The 20,815-nt window shown below is 40.2% G+C and overlaps 1 protein-coding gene across 1 annotated transcript in view; it reads left to right on the top strand.

Annotated features, from left to right (window-relative positions):
* The window catches only part of ENTPD5 (ectonucleoside triphosphate diphosphohydrolase 5 (inactive)), a 22,378-nt gene extending 1,758 nt beyond the window's left edge, over positions 1–20,620 (top strand). The window contains exons 2-14 of the mRNA XM_033142864.1: positions 4,429–4,706; positions 5,665–5,744; positions 6,723–6,866; positions 7,185–7,260; positions 10,028–10,063; positions 10,249–10,337; positions 11,315–11,394; positions 11,745–11,806; positions 13,126–13,227; positions 15,108–15,248; positions 16,636–16,692; positions 17,566–17,681; positions 18,200–20,620. Coding sequence (XP_032998755.1) covers positions 4,490–4,706; positions 5,665–5,744; positions 6,723–6,866; positions 7,185–7,260; positions 10,028–10,063; positions 10,249–10,337; positions 11,315–11,394; positions 11,745–11,806; positions 13,126–13,227; positions 15,108–15,248; positions 16,636–16,692; positions 17,566–17,681; positions 18,200–18,286 — 1,287 coding nt within the window. The 5' untranslated portion in view covers positions 4,429–4,489 and the 3' untranslated portion in view covers positions 18,287–20,620. The remainder of the gene's footprint in view (positions 1–4,428; positions 4,707–5,664; positions 5,745–6,722; positions 6,867–7,184; positions 7,261–10,027; positions 10,064–10,248; positions 10,338–11,314; positions 11,395–11,744; positions 11,807–13,125; positions 13,228–15,107; positions 15,249–16,635; positions 16,693–17,565; positions 17,682–18,199) is intronic.
* Positions 20,621–20,815: the final 195 nt, after the last annotated feature.

The following is a 20,815-nucleotide window of genomic DNA, read 5'->3' on the forward strand; positions in this document are numbered from 1 at the left end:
GCTACAATTTCCAAATATCATTAAATATTGCTTCATATATTACATACCACATTTTTCTGTGTATAAGATGCCCCCATGTATGACACCCCCTACTTTTGGGGACCCCAAATTTAGAAAATGGGCATATGCACTGTCTGTGTATAAGACGCCCCCATATTTTAAACCTTATTTTAAAGTAAAAAAAACCTAGTCATACACGGAAAAGTACGGTAATTATCCTGCCTTCCTTTGAAGTGCACAGTGGCACTTCACAGGGTAGTTGCAAGAATAAATTGGGTGTTTGGTGGATCGGTGGAACCATAATCAATTATGTCACAGTGGCTTGTGAAATCAGTTCAGCACAGAGAGTGTTGAGCCCAAGTTCAACTATTGATCATTATAATGGCTATGCAGATATTTTAATCTAGGTCTTCCTAGTCTTAGCTCAGCATTGTGTTGACTACACCACTCTTGCTCTGTGGTATCATATAGTACAGGAGCTGCTCCCTTAGATTTTTGCAGTGAGAGATTTTTACAGACATTCTTCTTCTTTAGCGATCACTCATAGCCAAAGCATCCTAAATATCTTTGCAAAAGCTTACAAAAAGCTTGGCCTATCACTCAACATCCAAAAAACCAAAGTGCTGCACCAACAAGTTAAAAATAACCCCTCTGCAGCGCCACAAATCCAACTTAATGGTGTAACGTTTTACAGACAGTCCTGTACATGTCCACTGAGAAGTAAACTGCATTGAGTTCAATGGGACTTACTCCCAGGTAAATGAATATAGGATTGTGGGCTTACCGTAGATATCCACTGAGTGAAAAGTAAACATCTCAGTAAATGTGCTTAGGATTCCTCTGTATGCCAAATTCCGTGCTTATTAGCAGGCTCAGTGGTTGGTAAGAAAACTTGAACTGTGAGTTCTAAATCCAGTCTTAGTTACAACATGAATGAGACCTGCTTAACATAAAGCTATATTATGCATCTGACTACTTTAGTTATTATGCCTTTAACAAGGAGGAAAATGCAAAGTAGAGCAGGTGGGTATTTATTAGAAAATACCCAAGTTTCTAATAAATACTGGCCAGCACGATCTTGCATTTTTATTTCCTTTTTGGGCTTGCTCTGCTGGTGCAGAACAAGTTTATTCACTATTATTCCTCCAGTTCTATGATAATAATCTATGTCTTTATTTCAATCGAACTGGAGTGTGACAACATCCCAAGCTTTATATTTGAATAGGAAAACTACTGGTGGTGCAAAATAACAGTTCACTCAACAGGGATGTTAATGGATAGTCTCTCAAAATGGTGTTAAGTTGAATAAAGGATTTCACTTGTTTGCTATTGCATTTAAAACTTTGTTGTAATTTGATTTAGACAATTAATCTGCTCCTTTGTTGTTGAAGTTGCTGAAGCTGTCTTTTTAATATAAATTCTGGGTTCATGTGGCTTGGGATGTTCATTGTAAAATGAAAGTTTAGGTTTCAGATTACAGGTGGGTAGCCGTGTTGGTCTGCCATAGTCGAAACAAAATAGGAAATTCTTTCCAGTAGCACCTTAGAGACCAACTGAGTTTGTTCTTGGTATGAGCTTTCGTGTGCATGCACACTTCTTCAGATAGGTTTCAGATTGTTAGACCAATTTTTTTCCATTTTGTTATGGCGAAGTATAGCCTAGAATGATATTCTTATGCTGCATATGGAGAAGAGTTTTCAAGAAACTTGTCCTTAGCCCTAATTTTATGTTAAGAGGGCCACTTTATTATGGGATTTCTCTCCAGGAATACTTTCTCCTGCTCTTGGAACAAAACATACTGATTTGAATCTAGATGGAAAATGACATAGCTGCCGAGGGAGAGGAGTTTAAAGATTCATTTTAGGTTTTGTAACTAGTCATAAAGTTGAGGGATGAAAATATGAGAGTGAATGGAATGATAAGGAAATAAAACAAAAGGCAGAGGCCAAATGAGGTTTCTGAGTGGGAGGGGCAGCAAACGGGCATAAGGGTAGAAGCAGGAGAAGGTGACTTGTAATACCGTATATAATATATCCTTATGGAAGTGCAGATAGGTTTCTGGTAACATATCTGATTTAATTTTTAGACAGAATTGATTGATTTTATTAAAACTTAAGATTAGAGAAGAGGAACCTGCTATAGGAGATAATTGGGACAATGCAGCTCAGAGAGGGGGACTGAGGGAAGTCCCCATACAATGGAAAATAGCAATGAGATAGATTATGAAATTTTTGTGTTTTGTTTGTATGTTGTGTTTTGTTTGTTTTTGTTTTTTAAAAAGGCAATAAATATTATTTTTTTTAAAAAGCAGGAGAAGGTGACAAGTCCAGTGATAATGGATTCAGATGCCAAGTTCTAACCACATGTCAGTGGACAGATATAACCACATGTCAGTGGACAGATATAGTGCAAATAGTGAGGTGATGTATTATGATGAGGTGATGGTGAATAGTGAGGTGATGTATAGTGCACAAGTTCTAACCACATGTCAGTGGACAGATATAGTGCAAATAGTGAGGTGATGTATTATGCTGAAAAGCTGGTGCATAAAGTAGTTTGAGGCTTTTTAGAAATAAGAGCATGTCACAGCTAAGTATGGACAAAATTAACCAAGAGTCTTGTGGCACCTTAACAACTAACACATTTTTTTTTTGACATACCATAATTTTCTGTGGACCAGAGTCCACGTCATCAGATGCTCTGTAAGGACTTGCATTTTCCCTGAACTTCTTTTTGGCAAGTTCTGCATAGGCTCTAAAACTCAACACTCTACTCAAATAGGTAAAATGCAATTGGTGACATTAGGTTGACTTTTTAAATTTTTAGTTTGAAAGTCTCTGTGTGATGCATTGCATTCCTTTTCTTCTTCTTCCTCCCCCCTTTCCTGAATAAACTTTATTTCTGTTCTTTGACATTTTGTTTCATGAGTTGAAAATAGTATTCCTCTGGAATTTCTCATTAAAGACTTCCATATGTTAGACTGCCGGAAAAAATATCAACAACCTCAGATATGCTGATGATACTACCTTGATGGCAGAAAGTGAGGAGGAATTAAAGAACCTTTTAATGAGGGTGAAAGAGGAGAGCGCAAAATATGGTCTGAAGCTCAACATCAAAAAAACTAAGATCATGGCCACTGGTCCCATCACCTCCTGGCAAATAGAAGGGGAAGAAATGGAGGCAGTGAGAGATTTCACTTTCTTGGGTTCCATGATCACTGCAGATGGTGACAGCAGTCACGAAATTAGAAGAGAAGACTCCCTAGAAAAGACCCTGATGTTGGGAAAGATGGAGGGCACAAGGAGAAGGGGACGACAGAGGATGAGATGGTTGGACAGTGTTCTCGAAGCTACTAACATGAGTTTGGCCAAACTGCGAGAGGCAGTAAAGGATAGGCGTGCCTGGCGTGCTCTGGTCCATGGGGTCACGAAGAGTCGGACACGACTGAACAACAACAACAACAACATATGTTAGACTGCACGGTTATTAAGCTAGCTCTTGTATTTCAAAATTACCTCATAGAGTTCTATGATGTCCTCTAAGCTTTGGAAAAGTAAAACTAAAGATCATTTTTCCTAGAATATGGCTGGATCACTCTCTTTAGGATTTACCCCCTCTTCTCCCCACCCCTCCATTGCTAGATAATCTGGGAGATTTAGTATGACTGGTAGCAACCTATCAGAATTCATCTTTGGGGAAAGCCTTATATGTTATCTACAGTACTTTCTAGGTTCTTGTGAGGTTCTTTTGTGCTATAATCAGACACAGCATTGGTCGGGAACATTAGTCTAAAAACAATTTGCATCTGATTTGAAAGTAAAAGTTAATACACAAAACAAAAAAATATACTGAAAGATGAATTTGAGTACAAGGGAAGAAAACTGCATCTAATTCTAATTCTCCTCCTCCCATTCTGCCTCTCTAATAATAGTATATAACTGTAGTGAATGGTGTATTTTACCCTCCCTGATCTTTAAGCCGCTGCCATAAGGAGGAGATGAGATTCCCATTGTCTGTTGTTTTGAATGACATTTGTGTTCTTCGCCTGCCCAAGCCTGCTAGCGTTTTAGTGAGGACACAGAAGTTTTGGCCTGAACACAGCTTGGCTGAATTGAATGGATTCATGTCAATGGCTTAATTTGGCATTTGGCACAGTTTCAACATTATCTTGAAGCTGTTCAACCAGATACTCTTTGAGGGAGGAGGAGCATAGCTTGCATTTTTATGAAATTGTCTGGAATATTAGAATGCATCTTGAACTGTTCTGTAGACTCAAAAGATGCAGCCCCTAATGGTGAGAATCAGATTCTTGAAGTACATTTGTAGCATGAGGTGTGGTTGGGGTGGCTTTTTAGGATGTTGAAAGTCTCCTGTGTGTAAGAGGTTTGGTGTAACTAATTATGCTGTTGGTTAATAACTCTGCTGCAGGAACTTCTACAACTCTTCAAATCCTGATTTGTACAGCAGCTGTCCAAGGCTCCCAAGCACAATGGTACTTTCCTGGGCTGCAGTCATTGCTATGTTTGCGCTTTCCTCCATTTACTGCCTAGTTTCTCACCACAGCCCAGAGCTGTGGTTTCAAGACCTCTTCCCATCTAAAGTGTGCCCTGCAAACACCAGCATGGACACGTTATATGGCATCATGTTTGATGCAGGAAGCACAGGGACACGGATTCACATTTACACCTTTGTACAGAGAAGCCCAGGTAAGATCACATGAGTAGGTTCTCAGCCTATGCCATGGAGACCTTAGATTGTAAATATATTGTATGCTTTTGCTAATTCTGATACCAGTTACCGGTATCTTACTTATCCTCTAAAAGTTGGAGAACTAGCTTGAGTACTTCTGTGACCAGCCAATGAAACTTAATTCTGAGCTTTGGAGTTTCTTAATGCTTCGTAAGCCTTTATTCTCAGAGCTTCTGTCTTGTTTTCTTTAACCTTTGATCAGTTTGTATATGTTTGCTTCTCTTCGTAGATAAAGTTCATTGTGGTTCAGTTGAACTGCCTAGTCATGCTTCTTTTGAAAGGGTGATCAATTTAAAGTGGCTTTATCACAGAAAACAGCAGGGGATTTTGGTCTGAAATGTTGTCTGTAACAGAGTGAGTTTCAGAAAGTTGGGGAACTTGATAGTGGTATGAGACGTATATGAACGTCTATAGTGAATTGTTAGGAGGTTATCGGATAACTGTCAAACAGAACAAATATGTTTTCTAAAAGTTACTCCAGGCAGGGAGGGGAAGATGTTTTGTAACTTAGAAGGTGGCCTTGTTTCAATAAATAGATGAGTGGGGGGAGGGATCACCTTAGGACATGCTAGATAAGTTTTTCAGCTCCTTATTTTGATTGCTATTTTGTATCCAGATCAGCTTGCTTTGTCAGGTTTCATCTAATTTTGGGCTCACTTGTTGCCCCAGTAATTCATTTTACATCTGGATTTGCAGGGCTCAGAATTTCCTTTCCCAAAAGTATACTGAATTTGTCAGTTTGGCTGCATTTTGAAAACCAAAGCGACAGTGGCCCATACTAGAACTTTTTCTGTGTGAAAGAAATAATGATGTGTTAGATTGATGTCCTGTGAAATTAGTAAATTCCTTGTGATAGATGTGCACACGTTTGAGAAGATCAACCATTATAAAAGTGGTTTGGTTTTATTTTTGCAGAAAAACCTGCAGAGTTAGAAGGTGAAATCTTTGAATCAGTCAAGCCAGGGCTCTCCGCCTATGCTGATCAGCCTGGGAAGGTAAGACATTCTGATGGCTTTTTAAATGATAATAATAATAATAATTTATTATTTGTACCCCGCCCATCTGGCTGGGTCTCCCCAGCCACTCTTTTTGTGGCTATTTGGCTCTCGTCCTCCCCACTCATTCTAAATTCAGTTTATATAACATGAAGAAGAAAAAGAAAGCATAACGGGAAGGCGAGGAGGACAAAGAGGCAGGTGAGAAGTAGATGTTTTGCTGTACAGCGCCATCAGTAGACATGGCGCTTGACAAAGTTTGATCATGGGGAAGGGGAGCTGGACAGGAGCTTACAATCTAGGACAGGCTTCCTCAAACTTGGCCCTCTAGATCAGTGTTTTTCAACCACTGTTCCGCGGCACACTAGTGTGCCGTGAGATGTTCTCTGGTGTGCCTTGGGAAAATTTCCAGCCAGAATATCAGCTTTGTGTTCAGCCAAACAGGCCCTGGTTGCACACTGAATAAAGTATTTTATAATTTTTCATATTTCTGTTTACTTACTATTTCATAATAAAGTAATTATAAAATACTTTCTTTGTGTTTATTTGATTCCTATTCAAGAGAATTACTTTATATATAGTCAATATAGGCACAGAGTTAATTTTTTTTTAACATTTTCTAATGGTGGTGTGCCTCGTGATTTTTTTCATGAAACAAGTGTGCCTTTGCCCAAAAAAGGTTGAAAAACACTGCTCTAGATGTTTTTGGCCTACAACTCCCATGATCACTAGCTAGCAGGACCAGTGGTCAGGGATGATGGGAATTGTAGTCTCAAAACATTTGGAGGGCCGAGTTTGAGGAAGCCTGATCTAGGATAACAGAAGAGGTAAGTAAGAGAGGGTGGGGCAAGAGGAACTTGGGGATGTGTGTGTGGAAGGGACAAATGTGAGTAAATGCAGTTGCATGTACCTGCAACTTAGTTATAGTTGGGAGCGAACTTACCAATGTTTGTGTCTTGGATTTCTCTCCAACTTTAGGGAGCAGAAACAGTCAGACAATTGTTGGACATGGCTAAAGAAGCCGTACCGCCCAGTCACTGGAATAAGACCCCAGTAGTCCTGAAAGCCACAGCTGGTCTGAGGCTGTTAGCAGAGCACAAAGCCCAAGCTTTACTCTCTGAGGTAACTTTAGGTTGTATTGCAAGGGGGTTGGCTTATTGTGCAAAATTGGGGGGCATGTGTAACAAGCTCTTTTCAGTGCTTGCCTATGTGCGTTTTTGCCTTGATTTTTTAAAAAATACTATACCAGTCTTGTGAGAGGCACTTGTAGATCCTACATCTGCTGTCACTATGTTTCAATAAATTCCTGTTTTATACCTGAATGCTGGGTGAAAGCGTTTGACTTGTGCTCACCTTGATTTACCTCCCACTTTTTTTGTACGGTAAGAATGTTATGACATCCACTCATCCACGCATAACCTAGTTTTTTCATTTCCACAGGTCAGGGTGGTCTTTGAGGAGTCACCATTTCTAGTTCCTGATAACAGTGTTAGCATCATGGATGGATCTTATGAAGGTGGGTCCTGGGAGGCAGAAAATGGGAAGGAATGGAGGTGAGTTCAGGGAGAAAGAAAAGGGAGGGGACCAAATGAGGGGGAATAACTACGGAAGAGGGAAGGGGAAGCATCTCCCCAGTGCCGAATGAAAGGTAAAATATTGCTGGTCTCACGGTGGCTAAACCACAATTTCCTTTTTAGTCCCAAAGAGACATTTTAAGTTTCTAGAGGAGAATTAGGTTCCATACACAAACTGCGAGAGGCAGTGAAGGATAGGCGTGCCTGGCGTACTCTGGTCCATGGGGTCACGAAGAGTCGGACACGACTGAACGACTGAACAACAACACATTGGAAAGCAAAGAGTTTCCTTGGTTTTAATGGCAACATTTCATAATACAAATACTGTTAGATGAAAAGCAGTCACATAGTTTGCAGTTAGAAGAAACTCAAGCAAAGGACAAATTCAAGTAGCCAAACTGGCATGGTGAATAAATAGCTTTAAATGTATCTAGCCCAGGGGGGTAGGGAGCCCCTGTATGCCAGAGATGTGCAGGGTTGGAGACAAAAATAAGCTGCCCGACAGGTGAGACTTTTACCTTTGTACTGTCAGCTACATTGTCAGATGTCTTTATGCGCACCTCTGCCCCAGTCTCACCAACAGGCATTGTCACAGGTCAGGGACATGGTCTTTCGGTGAAGGAAAAGCAGTGGAAGAGGACATGGAACAGGGCTGGAGAGAGGTGTGGCCTATGGGTGGGGCATGACCTGGCAGGGTTCTGTGGACCAGATGGAAAGCTCTGGAGGGCGGCATTGGCCCCTGAGCCTGAGATTGCCTTTTTTTTTTAATAAAGATTTTATTATTTTCCATATATAAACAAAAGAAAGATAAACAACAACAATAACAATGACAATAACAATAAACATAAGAAAAAGCAAACATACATACCTAAACATACACATATCTCAATCATCTTCTTTTCTCTATCTTCTTTGCATACATTAAGACTTCCCCCGTTCCCCCCACTGCATTCAAAATTAATATATAATTTGGGTAGCTTTGTATCTTTTTCCATAAACCTTTACCATATCTCTCAATAAACTTTAAATTAATTAAACAAATATAGTTTCTCACTTAGACTCAATATCTTTAGATACTCTTAAACATTTATAACATTCACATCTAAACTTCTTCTACCCTATTTTATCTAACATAAACAAGCTATAGCCGATTATACAAGCTAATTCTGCTCAAATATTCAATTTTACACATTTAACTAAGTAATCCTTGAATTTTTTCCAATCTTGCGACACCTTCTCCTCCCTCTGGTCTCGGATTCTCGCGGTCAGTTCGGCGAGTTCCATAAAGTCCATTAGCTTCATCTGCCATTCTTCCACTGTCGGAATCTCTTCACCTTTCCAATTTCTTGCCAATAAAATTCTAGCAGCTGTTGTGGCATACATAAAAAATACTCTATCCTGACTGGGTATCTCTTCGTTGGTCATGCTCAAAAGAAATGCCTCTGGTTTCTTGCTAAAGGTAATTTTCATTACCTTCTTAAGTTCATTATAAATCTTATCCCAGAAAGCATTTACCCCTGGACATGACCACCACATATGATAAAAGGTACCTTCCGTAGATTTACATTTCCAACACACATTAGTCATTGTAGGATTCATCTTGGCTATCTTAACTGGTGTCAGATACCATCTATAAAGCATTTTCATAATATTTTCTCTTAGACTATTACAAGCTGTAAATTTGATACCTTTCTTCCACAATCTCTCCCAGTCATCCATCATAATGTTATGACCCACATCTTTCGCCCAATCAATCATTGTCGATTTAACCAATTCATCTTTCGTATGCCACTCTAGCAACAAGTTATACATCTTGGAAAGGTTTTTAGAGTTCGATTCAATCAGTTCTGTTTCCAGTTTTGATTTTTCCATTTGAAAACCAATTTTCTTGTCTGCTTTAAATATCTCATAAATCTGGTGATATTGCAGCCAGTCGGTGACTTCACTTTTTACTTGGTCATAGCTTTTCAACTTAATCGACTCACCTTCTCGCTGCAATATATCTGCATATCTTAACCAACTTGCAGACATATTAGGTCTCTTATAGGCCTTGGCCGAGCCTGAGATTTCCTACCCCTAATCTGACTAACAATAACAGCTGGCGTAGAGGTTTCTTGTTTCCTCACAAGCATGGTTTATCAGTCAGCCTACATTTACCAAATGATCTTCAACTCACTTTCCATACCTTTGTGATGAACAGTGAATTATTGTTTGTTACTTATTGGGAAGTACAGGCAAAACAGCACAGTCCCTGCCTGCACATTTGCAAGCCAAAATATTTTCTGAGATGGGAAACAGTGAGCAGTGCAAAGCTATCCCACCATACTTATTGCGTGCTAAACTCAGCCTGGATCCCCTCAGTCCACATGTTCAACATGCCAAACTGATCAAGTGAGTTGTCCCTAAGCAGGCAAGCCAGTTAAGCATGTCCTCTACAGTTCACTAAATGTAAAAGTAACATATTTTTCGTGGGTTAGAAATGAAGTCAAATATATTTTAAGAGAGGAATTGTGGAAGGTCTCATATGGAAAACAGTGAAGGCTGATGGGGGCGGAGACTAGAACATACTCAAAACCTAGGGAAGGATTAGAAGAGATTCTGCTTGGACAGCAATAGAGGTGGAAATCTAGAAGCAGTGGATATCTTTCTGGATTGCATTTGGGTCTCAAGATAAATTTCAGTGACTTTTCCTTCCCTTCCTTTTTGCAGGTATACTAGCCTGGATCACTGTGAACTTTTTGACAGGTAATTACTGCTATGTGATTTCAGTTTTGAGGCTTGGATAGAGTCTGTTCCATAAAAACTGAGTAGGCAGTTGGATATTTATAGTGCACATTTTCAGAAGACTCTGCTACTGAAATCCATTCAGGGCTGCAAATAAAAACTCTCTGGGCATGTGGGTCTTTGAACTTCTTCAATGTTCCCTGCAGGGCAGTTGTATGGCCGGAACCAGCAGACGGTGGGGACCCTGGATCTGGGAGGAGCCTCAACCCAGATTACATTCCTGCCACAGAAGGAGGTGAGGAATCTCTTGAGGTTGCCAAAATGTTGGATAATTTGGTGCAGGTGTCCCAGTTATTTCATGTTTTATTTCATCTAGATCTAGGCTGCTTTAATCTGGCAGGGGCAACCCAGTCACATGGGCGGGGTACAAATAAATTATTATTATTATTATTATTATTATTATTATTATTATTATATTCATTAGCTTGTTAGGCTTCTTTGTAAAAGTGTTTTAAATACCAGAAATAATGTGAAATGGTATGTATTTGATAATGTTGCTTTTCAAGCTGTCACTTCCAAAATGTTGTAGCTTGTTCTTTAAAGTAGTGCCTGTATCTTATCTTATTATCATATGTATATTTTGACCAGGGAACGCGGGTGGCACTGTGGTCTGAACCACTGAGCCTCTTGGGCTTGCCAATCGGAAGATTGGCATTTGAATCCTCACGACGGGGTGAGCTCCCATTGCTCTGTCCCAGCTTCTAACCTAGCTGTTAGAAAGCACACCAGTGCAAGTAGATAAATAGATACTGCTGCAGCGGGAAGGTAAATGGCGTTTCCATGTGCTCTGGCACTCATCACGGTGTCCCATTGCACCAGTAGTGGTTAAGTCATGCTGGCCACATGACCTGGAAAAGCTGTCTGTGGACAAACGTCGGCTCCCTCGGTCTGAAACAAGATGAACGCCACACGCCATAATCGCCTTTGACTGAACTTAACCGTCCAGGGGTCCTTTACCTTTTTTCCTTATTGTGACCTTTCCAGCATCATCACTTTATGACCGTGACTACATTCATTATCAACCTTCATAGAAGATTTTATTCCTTACTACAATAGAGCAGTCGTTTTCTGAACATTAATAGCTTAAGATTATCAAAATTCTCTTGTCTCTTCAAGACTCATGTGAATGTTATATGCTGTACAAATGTTACACAAATGTATCTTGAAATTTAAAAGTCACTGAAAAATTCTTTTTCATTATCCTAATTTTAGGAAACCCTAGAGCAAACACCAATAGATTTCCTTACCTCATTCGAAATGTTCAACAGCACTTACAAGCTCTACACACACAGGTGAGTGAGGTGGTTCTATGCAAATGACTATTTTTTAAGGACGCTGTTAAATATTTGTCAGATGTAATATTGCCTTAATAATTTGTATTGCTTATTCTGAAGTCAGCACCTCTTGCTAGTTATCACAACCTCACATGTGTGTCTTTATTCTCATTATAATAAACAGGTAGTTTGCGGATTACTGTAAAGAACCACATGCTAACATTTCATACCTGGGCTTAGCAAGGAGGAGGCTGTTTTAGCAGAATATTAATCTTATATTCTTGTTCATAAAATTGCCAAGTCTTGTAAGTGGGATAGGGTGAACCCTGACTTTAACCAAGTGCTGTTTGGCCTTCTTCATTTTACAGCTATTTGGGGTTTGGTCTGAAGGCTGCACGGCTTGCTACCTTGGGAGCCCTGGAAATGGAAGGTACAGTGTTTGTGTGTGTGAACGGACTCGTGTGTGTCTGGGGGGGGGGGTCATCCAGCTGAGTGGGTTCATCCAGTCCCTAGAATTTGTCCTATTCAGAATTCTAATGGGAAATGGTCTTAGACCAGCTTCTGACAGGCTGATGGTCTCTTTATCCCCCTCCTGGTATACATTTTCCTTTTAATGAGATTCTGCTGTCACTGAGACAGGTAACATGGCACTCTGTAAGGTTATACAAGCCAGCTCAAACAGAACCTAGGCTGTGAAGCAACAACATGAAAGGTAAACTCAAAGAGGAGCCAAATTGTGGAAAGCAATTATAGCTGCCCTTTGTGGTAGGTAACTGCTTATTAAAACCAAGCCTTTGGGTGGAGGTGAGTTTGGGTTGTGATTACAAACAAACAAATAAATAAAAATGCACTATTATTATGATCTACATTCTAAACAGTAGATATATTACTTCAGCTCTTTTAAACGGTTCAGCAACCCAGCTTCCTGTTTTGCTGGAATGTGAAAAAAATCGGGTTCAGGGGATGCTCTTCCTACTTGAGAACCTTCTAAGTATCGTCTCCTCCTTTTGATTAGCCTAGGACAGGCTTCCTCAAACTTGGCCCTCCAGATGTTTTGAGACTACAGTTGACATCATCCCTGACCACTGGTCCTGCTAGCTAAAGATCATGGGAGTTGTAGGCCAAAAACATCTGGAGGGCCGAGGTTGAGGAAGCCTGGCCTAGGAGTCCACTAACGTATTAATATCAAGACCCTTTGGGTAGCAAATTCAGCTATTATCCTTTTCACATCCTATTATCATGTATGCAGTGCATTTTGCCAACTCACCCACAATACACTTAGGTTTCATGGCCTCCATCCCGGTGTTGTACATTGCTGCCCCATCTATACATTTTCAGTCCACTTTGGCTGTGAGCAGCAGCATTCCCCAACCTGTATCTGTCTCTTCAATTTTTCACCTACCTATCTATACAGGACCCACCTGCCTACATAGAGTTTAGTGCACAGTTGGGGAATAGGTGGCCCTCCAGCTGTTGTTGAATTCCTACACCCATCTGCTCCAACAACCCAGCATGACTAGTGGTTAGGATTGATGGGAACTATAGTACACCAACATCTGAAAGACCAAAGATTAGCTACTCCTGCTCCAGTGGACTGATCTTCCTATTTGGGGAAACAAGAAAAAACTTGATTTTCTTCTATAAATGGTCTTTGGCATTTGAACTTTCCCCAACTTCCTTTTCCTGCAAATACAAGGGTACTGAAAAACATAAGCACTATTGATTTCAGCCGATCTATATTCTCTTTAGCACCAGATGGACGGATGTTCCGAAGTTCATGTTTGCCAAAACAGCTGGAGGCAGAATGGCACTTTGGGGGAGTAAAATACCAGTATGGTGGCAACAAAGAAGGTAAGTTAGAAGCTCTGGCTTTTATTTTATATCTTTCTGGTCCCAGGGAGCTTATTGCTGGGGTAATGGCTTGAAATGGTTTAGACCCAGCTTGAAACAATAATGATCAGGAAACAGATCTTCAGCTGAAAAGCTATTGATTGTGCTCATTGGAGTATATTGTACCACTGAAGTAACATGGCCGGTCTCTTCCATTTTTATTTAATCTGGGAATCCTTGATCTGAATCTCAGTGAAGCTATCCATTGCCATAATTTATTTGCTTGATGTGAATTTTATTTTGTATGCTCCCAACTTCAAAACATTTTGCTACTTACACTTGGAGGGTTTTCTTTTTTAAGTAACTATTTTAAATAAAAATCATAGGGCACAGGTGGGGAACTTGTAGCTTGGAGGCCAGCGGTCCCAGTTTAACCTATGAGGCATTTTACCCCAGGCCAGGTGTAGTACAGCTGTAGCTGCAAAGAAACAACGAGGAGTGTTAAAGTGCACTCATTTGCCTGCAAGTGGGGTTTGCATTCAATATCTTTAAATTTGGTGCTGAATACCAGACCTGGGATTGGCTCCACTCAAGAGACTATGGAACAGAATTCTTGGATGAAGCCATCCCTGCCAGGGCATTCTTGTGGCAGAGAAAGCACTGCATTATACTTTTTTTTGCAAGTGCAGCCTGCAGCTGCATGGGAACATTTTCCCTGTGTTGTCACTCGCTTGCAGTGTGATAAACTTTCAAAACTGACCCGTAGAGGATAGGCCAGTTCTGGATTTGATTTATTGAAAACAGGAAGTTCTTAAATCATGGATTAAATGAATACCTATTTTTATTAAAACCTAGTATTTAAGGACAGAGAAGAAAGCTGGGAGATGAGTCAGAGATTCATGAAGATACAGAGGCTCTAGTCAGGAAGAGATGGTGTCAAGATAAGACCTCAGCTATTTTGCACAGGCAGTAGCAGCCAGGAAGCTTGTTTTCTTTGCATTGATCTTACTGTGCTACTTCTGCCATGTGTGGACTCCCCCCCCCCCCCCAATATTTATTGAGTTTCCATTTCAGATTGCACCAGGGACAGAACATAAATTTTAGGTCCAAGAAGACAGCATTTCCTTTCTCCTCTGGCTACTGTGGCCCTGTTTGCACATCATACTAAGCCAAACGGAGGCTTAGCACAAAGGCCCAAGTGAGTGGGCTCCCAGAGATCACAGCCATTTTGCTCCTTCCCAGTCATTTTGCTTCCATGCCCTGCTTGAGCTAAACCAGTTTGGCTTAGGGTGTCATCTCAACCCAGGCTTGTGGTTTAGTGTTGTCCAGACTAAGCACAAATTCTAACAAAGTTTTGTCCAGGAGAGCTGAATTACAATCCCAGTTTTGGACATGGTAAGCCATGGGTTAGCTCGGCGTGGAACAGATGCAAAACAATCAGGGAATGAGCAAAGCAACCACCATCTCCTCTCCAAGCCAACACATTTGTGCTAAGCCATGGTTTGGCTCAGTGTGGTGTGCAAACCAGGCAAACAAGTCACTTCTGCTCCATTAAAATCTCCATTATTTGGACCACAAGGCTCACAATAAGGTTACTTTGCATAATTCCCTGACATCTACGGCATTTAATATTAGGTGTATGTTCACTGTTGTAAGAGAGTCCTTTTTGTGTAGAGCCCTTTCCCCATCACCTAGGGATTGTTTATATTTAAAAAACAATGTATAATAATAAAACGTAAGGAGATGGGAATGTGCCCAGGCTGTGCCAGTACTGCAAAGCTGTCAAGAAAGACCATTTACAACTGTTGCACTTTCCTTAATTTCATGGTTAGCAATTCTGCACTTATCTGCAATGGGATTCATGACATGTTGAACTTACTTTTGTGTGTTTACCCTGCCAGGAGAAACGGGATTTGAACCTTGCTATTCTGAAGTGTTGAAGGTGGTAAAGGGAAAACTGCATCAACCAGATGAGATTCGGCACAGCTCCTTCTATGCTTTTTCCTATTATTACGATCGGGCTGTGGACACTGCCCTGATAGGTGAATAGCAAACATTTGAAATCTTGCTTGAGCTCTATGACCCTTGGGAAATGAATGCCCCTCTTTCAGTCAGTCACCTACACAATGGGACTCGATGAGCCATTCCAGACGCTCCTCTACTCATGCAATGAATGCACACGAGTTGTTCATTTGTTGCAGGAATGTCTTATATCCCGGCACTGGAATTATATATTGTATCTGGAGAAATATGATTCCCCCAGCCTAGATAGTGTATCCATTGTGAATGCTGGGTAGAATAGAATGTGGTTGCACCAGATGTCACTGGCACCTATTGAATATCACGAGCATGAGCAATGCCGCCAGCACCACTTTATGAACCTTTTAAAAAGTGCCTTCCCCTTTTCAGTTGTATGAGGATGGATTACAGTGTGGCTGTAGATGGTTGAGGATAGTGCAAACGTAGTGCTTAGAACAGAATTCCTTTAACCTCTGGAAGAGCCTTAACAATAAAAGAGTGTTTTTGCATGCTTCCTTCTGTATAAATGATTGGTGTTATTTCATTCATTCCTATGGAGAATGAATGCAGCAGCACAGTTGCTTGGGCAGGTGCCACTTAGGCTTCACTTATACCAGGCTGTCATGGCTCAGGGGGTCACCAGCCTTTTTGGGTTAATGGGCACATTTTGAGCTGTGTGTGTGTGTGTGGCTGGCTATCAGCCCCTGTAGTTGCATCTCTCCCAACAAAATGTGTGTTTGTACAAGCTTGTTGTTTTTCAGGTCTTGGTAGGGCCAAAGGAGGAACTACCCCTCCTCGCTTCATGACAAAGGGGGCAGTAAGCAGGGGGGGGGGGCAGCCTTTGTAGGCACCAGAAGTCTTTAAGTTTGCTGCTTTGCCCATAACTGCTATACTGGCACCCATGATCTGAGTTGAAGCTAGTGCTTAAATGTTTAACTTGTTTTAAATTAAACAAACATCAAATGTTTAAATGACAACTTAAATGTTTGTCATTAATGTTTGCTGTATCTTGCTTTCCTAGTCAGTCCACCTACCAAGGGTCTGTTCCATAGGCCAGTGACAGGACTCTGCGTCAACAAACTAATTGCATTAGCTGCTTTACATATTGGGGTTCTGTGGCAGACACACATGGCTTCCTTCATAGACCAATTGACATGGAAAGGAAATCTACGCGAAGAAAATGTGAAAACCATTGGTCTAAGGACCATATCTGAATCAACCAAACACCCAATTGTAACATTTAAATGTTTTGGGGTTTTAGCAGCATCCCATGCCATCCTAAATTGATCAGGAAATCCCACTATAGCTTGTGTTGGGTAGACTATTACACTTGCCACAGAGATAAGTGCTTTATCAGTCTTTCACAGTATCTCGTAGCCAGAGGATGACCCTCATCTTTTGACATTTCAGATTATGAGAAAGGCGGTGTTCTCAAAGTGGGAGACTTTAGAAGAAAAGCCAAAGAAGGTAAAATGTATTCTGCGAGTTGAATTAGGGTACTTCCAGTTAATGAAGCAGTAGTCGTGTCACTTTGAAATAGTGCCATGTGAGGGTGTATTTTAGTCACTCACTGACATTTGAAATATCAGACCATTGTTGTTTAGGGACAAGGTAAGGCTAATGGTTTGATCAGAATAAAGCAGGTTTTCGAGTAACTGCTTAAGAAATTAGGAATTTGCTCTGCACTTTTGAATTCAGACTATGAAGTATGGAATAGCCATGAAACAACCATGGCTATTAACCAGGTTGGTGGTTTGAGCCAAACAAAGGATGGCTGTGGGCAGAATTCCGGCATTGCATGACCCTCGGGATCCCTTCTAGCTCTATAATTCTATGAGTCTATGATTTTTAAGGGCAAGTCAGCCAGTCTACAAGCATTTCAACTACTTGCATAGATTATGTATTCCAGTACTGTAAAGTGTATTCACGTTTATATATATTTAGGAACCATTTAAAGTGCACGGTCTTAATATGGCCAGCAAGTTCCTCTCTCTTCCAAGTAGAAAATATTCTACTTTGGAGTAGCTAAAAACATATACTAAACAATTAAGGGATTGGGAACAAGCAGAGGACTCTGTTTATTATTGCACTTGCACCATTTGCCATGGTTCTTGTTCTCAAATGCTCCTAAAGCAGCATTTGAAACTAATTCATGCACAAGAGTAGCACAGGTGGGGATGAACAAATGTGGAATGACCTATGGGATCATACATCTCCAAGTCATGGTTTGCATTCAGCTAGAATTACATTTAATAGTTTTTGTGATAATATTGTTGTTGTTTTTTTGGAGTCACTTGCTCCAATACTGGTGAATATTCTTCTCAATTTTTTTCTTTAAAGTGTGTGACAATCTGGACAGCTACAGCTCTGCCAGTCCTTTCCTTTGTATGGATCTCAGTTACATTACAGCTTTATTAAAAGAAGGATTTGGATTTGGAGACAGTACAGTTTTACAGGCAAGTAATTTGAAAGAAGCCTTGGTTGAAGATTTTATTTTATTGACTACCGGTAGTTACTAGTTGTTGGTACTGGTACTTCGTTCCATATGCTTTGGTGAAATAGGGTGGGTAAATCTACATTTTACTTATTTTAGCATGGTAAAGAATACTGCTACTGCTAAAAGTCCTTGCAGCTCCTGTTTTTTTTTCTTCTAGTCAAATGCAGCTCAAACATAACAGTATGGGATTTTATTATTTAAACTCATAACAGTAGGAAGTCACTGTTCATTAATAAGTAGTTGCAGTAGTTAAACTCCCTGTTTAAATTGACCCGAATGCTGCTTAGTGTCCAGTAGTCAGATATCCTTGTTTGAGATCTGACTTGCAGTTATTTTTACTGCAACTGTACTTCCTATCATATCCATCTGGAGTTAACAATGGAAAATATACTCAACCTATACACTAAAAATGTACTCTGACTAAAATGTCCTTATAGCAACAAGGGTAATTGATCTCTTACTTTTCTTCTTTTACAGCTGGCAAAGAAAGTGAACAACATAGAGACAAGCTGGGCTCTAGGTGCTACCTTTCACCTCCTGCAATCACTTGGACTCTCCCATTGAGAAAACATCATCTAAAGAATATTATATTTTCTTGAAACAAGAAAAGGCAATTCTGATGAGCATACAGCCAAACACAGACCAAAGTAGAACTGGTTACCTTTAAGACTGAGTGGTTCCAAGCTGTAATAAGATGGGTCCTTCTAGGGTAGTAAGATGTGCTTTGTTGTACAATTGCTTAACTGATGCCAAAGGGCCCGAATTCTAGGTTTATAGCTTTGGAGCTGATCTTGTGCAGAGGTGAAGCACATCTTTAGCCAAGGCATTTATACACATTTGGTACCAATGCATCCCAATATTGATCTTCCTCCATAATATTTTGTAGGCCTTTTCGTGCATGAAACTTAAGATTCAAATCTCAAATAGATGCTTACATAATGAGTTGTTTTTAAACAAAGCTGGAGTGTGCCATTTACCAACCTTTTGACATTTAAAAAGTTAAGATTTTTAGGATTAGCCAATTCCTGAAGAGGGCTGCTGAAACTGGTGGAGCTTTAGGAGTGACAGTCAGTGGAAAAACTTGTTTGTCAACCCTCACATATAAGTAGCTGGCTAAACATAGCAGTAAAGACTTTAGGAACACCCCAAAAACTTCTCTCCTCTTTTACATCTCTAAAGCAGAGAGCAAGCAAAGGCTTGTATATAAGCATTTTCTGGCTACTTTAGAGGACCACGAGGAGTGCTGGGGATGAACTGGCGTAAATAATTTGATTCTCAGTCTAGCCTTAAAGATACCTTTAATGCAAGGCATCCTGGTGCCTCCTTCCAGTTGCAAATGAAGGCCTCCCAAATAAACTTCCTTGGAAAATGGTATGGTTAACTGGACCCCATCGTGGGACTACCACTGAAGCTGATGCACTACATGCTGTCACACCTTAAACATTGTGTTTGAGCAAGACATTTCAGGCTGCATAAATATGAGACTTAACATGGTAGCCACTCCACAAAGTGTTTCATCTCTGTGTTGTCCAGATATACCAGTACAGTGTAAACGCTTGCTAAAGAAACCTTGACCAAATTAGGTTAAGACATGCCAACCCAATACCTCATTTGACAACAGTTTTGGCCCACCGCCCTATTACTGAATGTGAAAAGGTATTCTGGCATTATCTGCAGAATACAAAGTTGGGACACTTACAGTGCATCTTGTGCTTGTTTGCTCTGAAGTAATTCCTATTAGCTCACTGTGACATACTCACAAGTAAGTGCATAGGATTAGCCTTTTTACTGTGTATCCTATTGCCCTGCATAAGCCTTTATTTGTACCTATTTCAGTATACGTTAGAAAATTAATTATGATGGAAGCCTTAGTTTGGCAGGAACTATTCTGCACTATCCTTTCTTTAAGTGTCTGAACTCATTAATGCTTCTCAACTTATCTCTATAACCCTAAATCAAAGCCCAGCTTCTCTGCAACTTGCTTTCTTGTCCCATTAGGCAAGTAGTAAAGAAGATAGCAAACTGGAAGCAAGATGTTTGGTACTGGACCAGAGCAACATAATTTGTTAAAACTCATTATAAACGTTTCCTCTGAAACCTCATTTGTAAACTCAGGCACAAGATTCTTTTTTCTTTGCATTGCTCTTCCTCTACCAAAGTTAACCTATGTTTGAAAAATTCAGGGTCTTTATTTCTTCAGGTACTACGTGTTTTGAATGATGAGTAACTTCTGCTGCTAATTAAGAGACCATTTCTATAGTCAACCAAAATTGGGCACCAGTTGAGTTTGTCAGGTAGGGCGCAAGACAGACAAGTAGTTTCTTCCTCTTATGATCCCAGTGGTGGTGGTACAGAATTCTATCTTGTTTCCACAAATGCCCATACCTTTCCTAGTGCAATGAGATCATTCACAGTGTAATGATCTGTACGGTGGCCTTGTTGAAAAGCACCTATGTAATTGGCGGAGGAGGAATGAAGTACATATTTAACAGTGTACTAAATTAAGAGTTTTTAAGAAGTCAGAAGTGAAAGCAGATTAAGTTTTACATAATCTTGTAGGTTGAAAGGACACGTTATTTTGGTTTAGCTTAAAACTATTTTAAAAAGTTAAGCTAAACTGTTAAGCAGACTGAGCCCCTCTTAAATAAATTTCCACTGATGTAGCATTGCAAGTACAGGTTGAGTGCTGATAAGCCTTAGAATTTCTTTTCAGACAAGTTCTGAAAGTAGTTAATTGTCAGACGATAGCATAAATATCCTTGCTTATTAGTTGTGTTCACATTACTTGGTGCTGTAATGCCATTAAACTGATAATGTCTGGCCTGGTTGTTTGGCACATGACTATGACAGGGCTCTTTGAATGTCTATTTTAGTAATTAAACAGTATTTTTAACAAAATGTTCTCAGACTCCATCCTGTAACTTGAGTCTCAATCTTGCAATCCTTGGAGGTAGAAGAGAATCACTGCAGTCTTGAAGAGGGAGCTGGTAAGCAACATTCTGCTCCTCTATTTCGCAGCCACCAAGGCTGAAAGAGATGCCGACTAAGCTTGCAGCTCAGAATCTTTTGTCCGAAGCAGTAAAAAAAAATAAA

The sequence above is a fragment of the Lacerta agilis genome, chromosome 1, assembly GCF_009819535.1.
Source record: "Lacerta agilis isolate rLacAgi1 chromosome 1, rLacAgi1.pri, whole genome shotgun sequence".
Lineage (NCBI taxonomy): Eukaryota > Metazoa > Chordata > Lepidosauria > Squamata > Lacertidae > Lacerta > Lacerta agilis.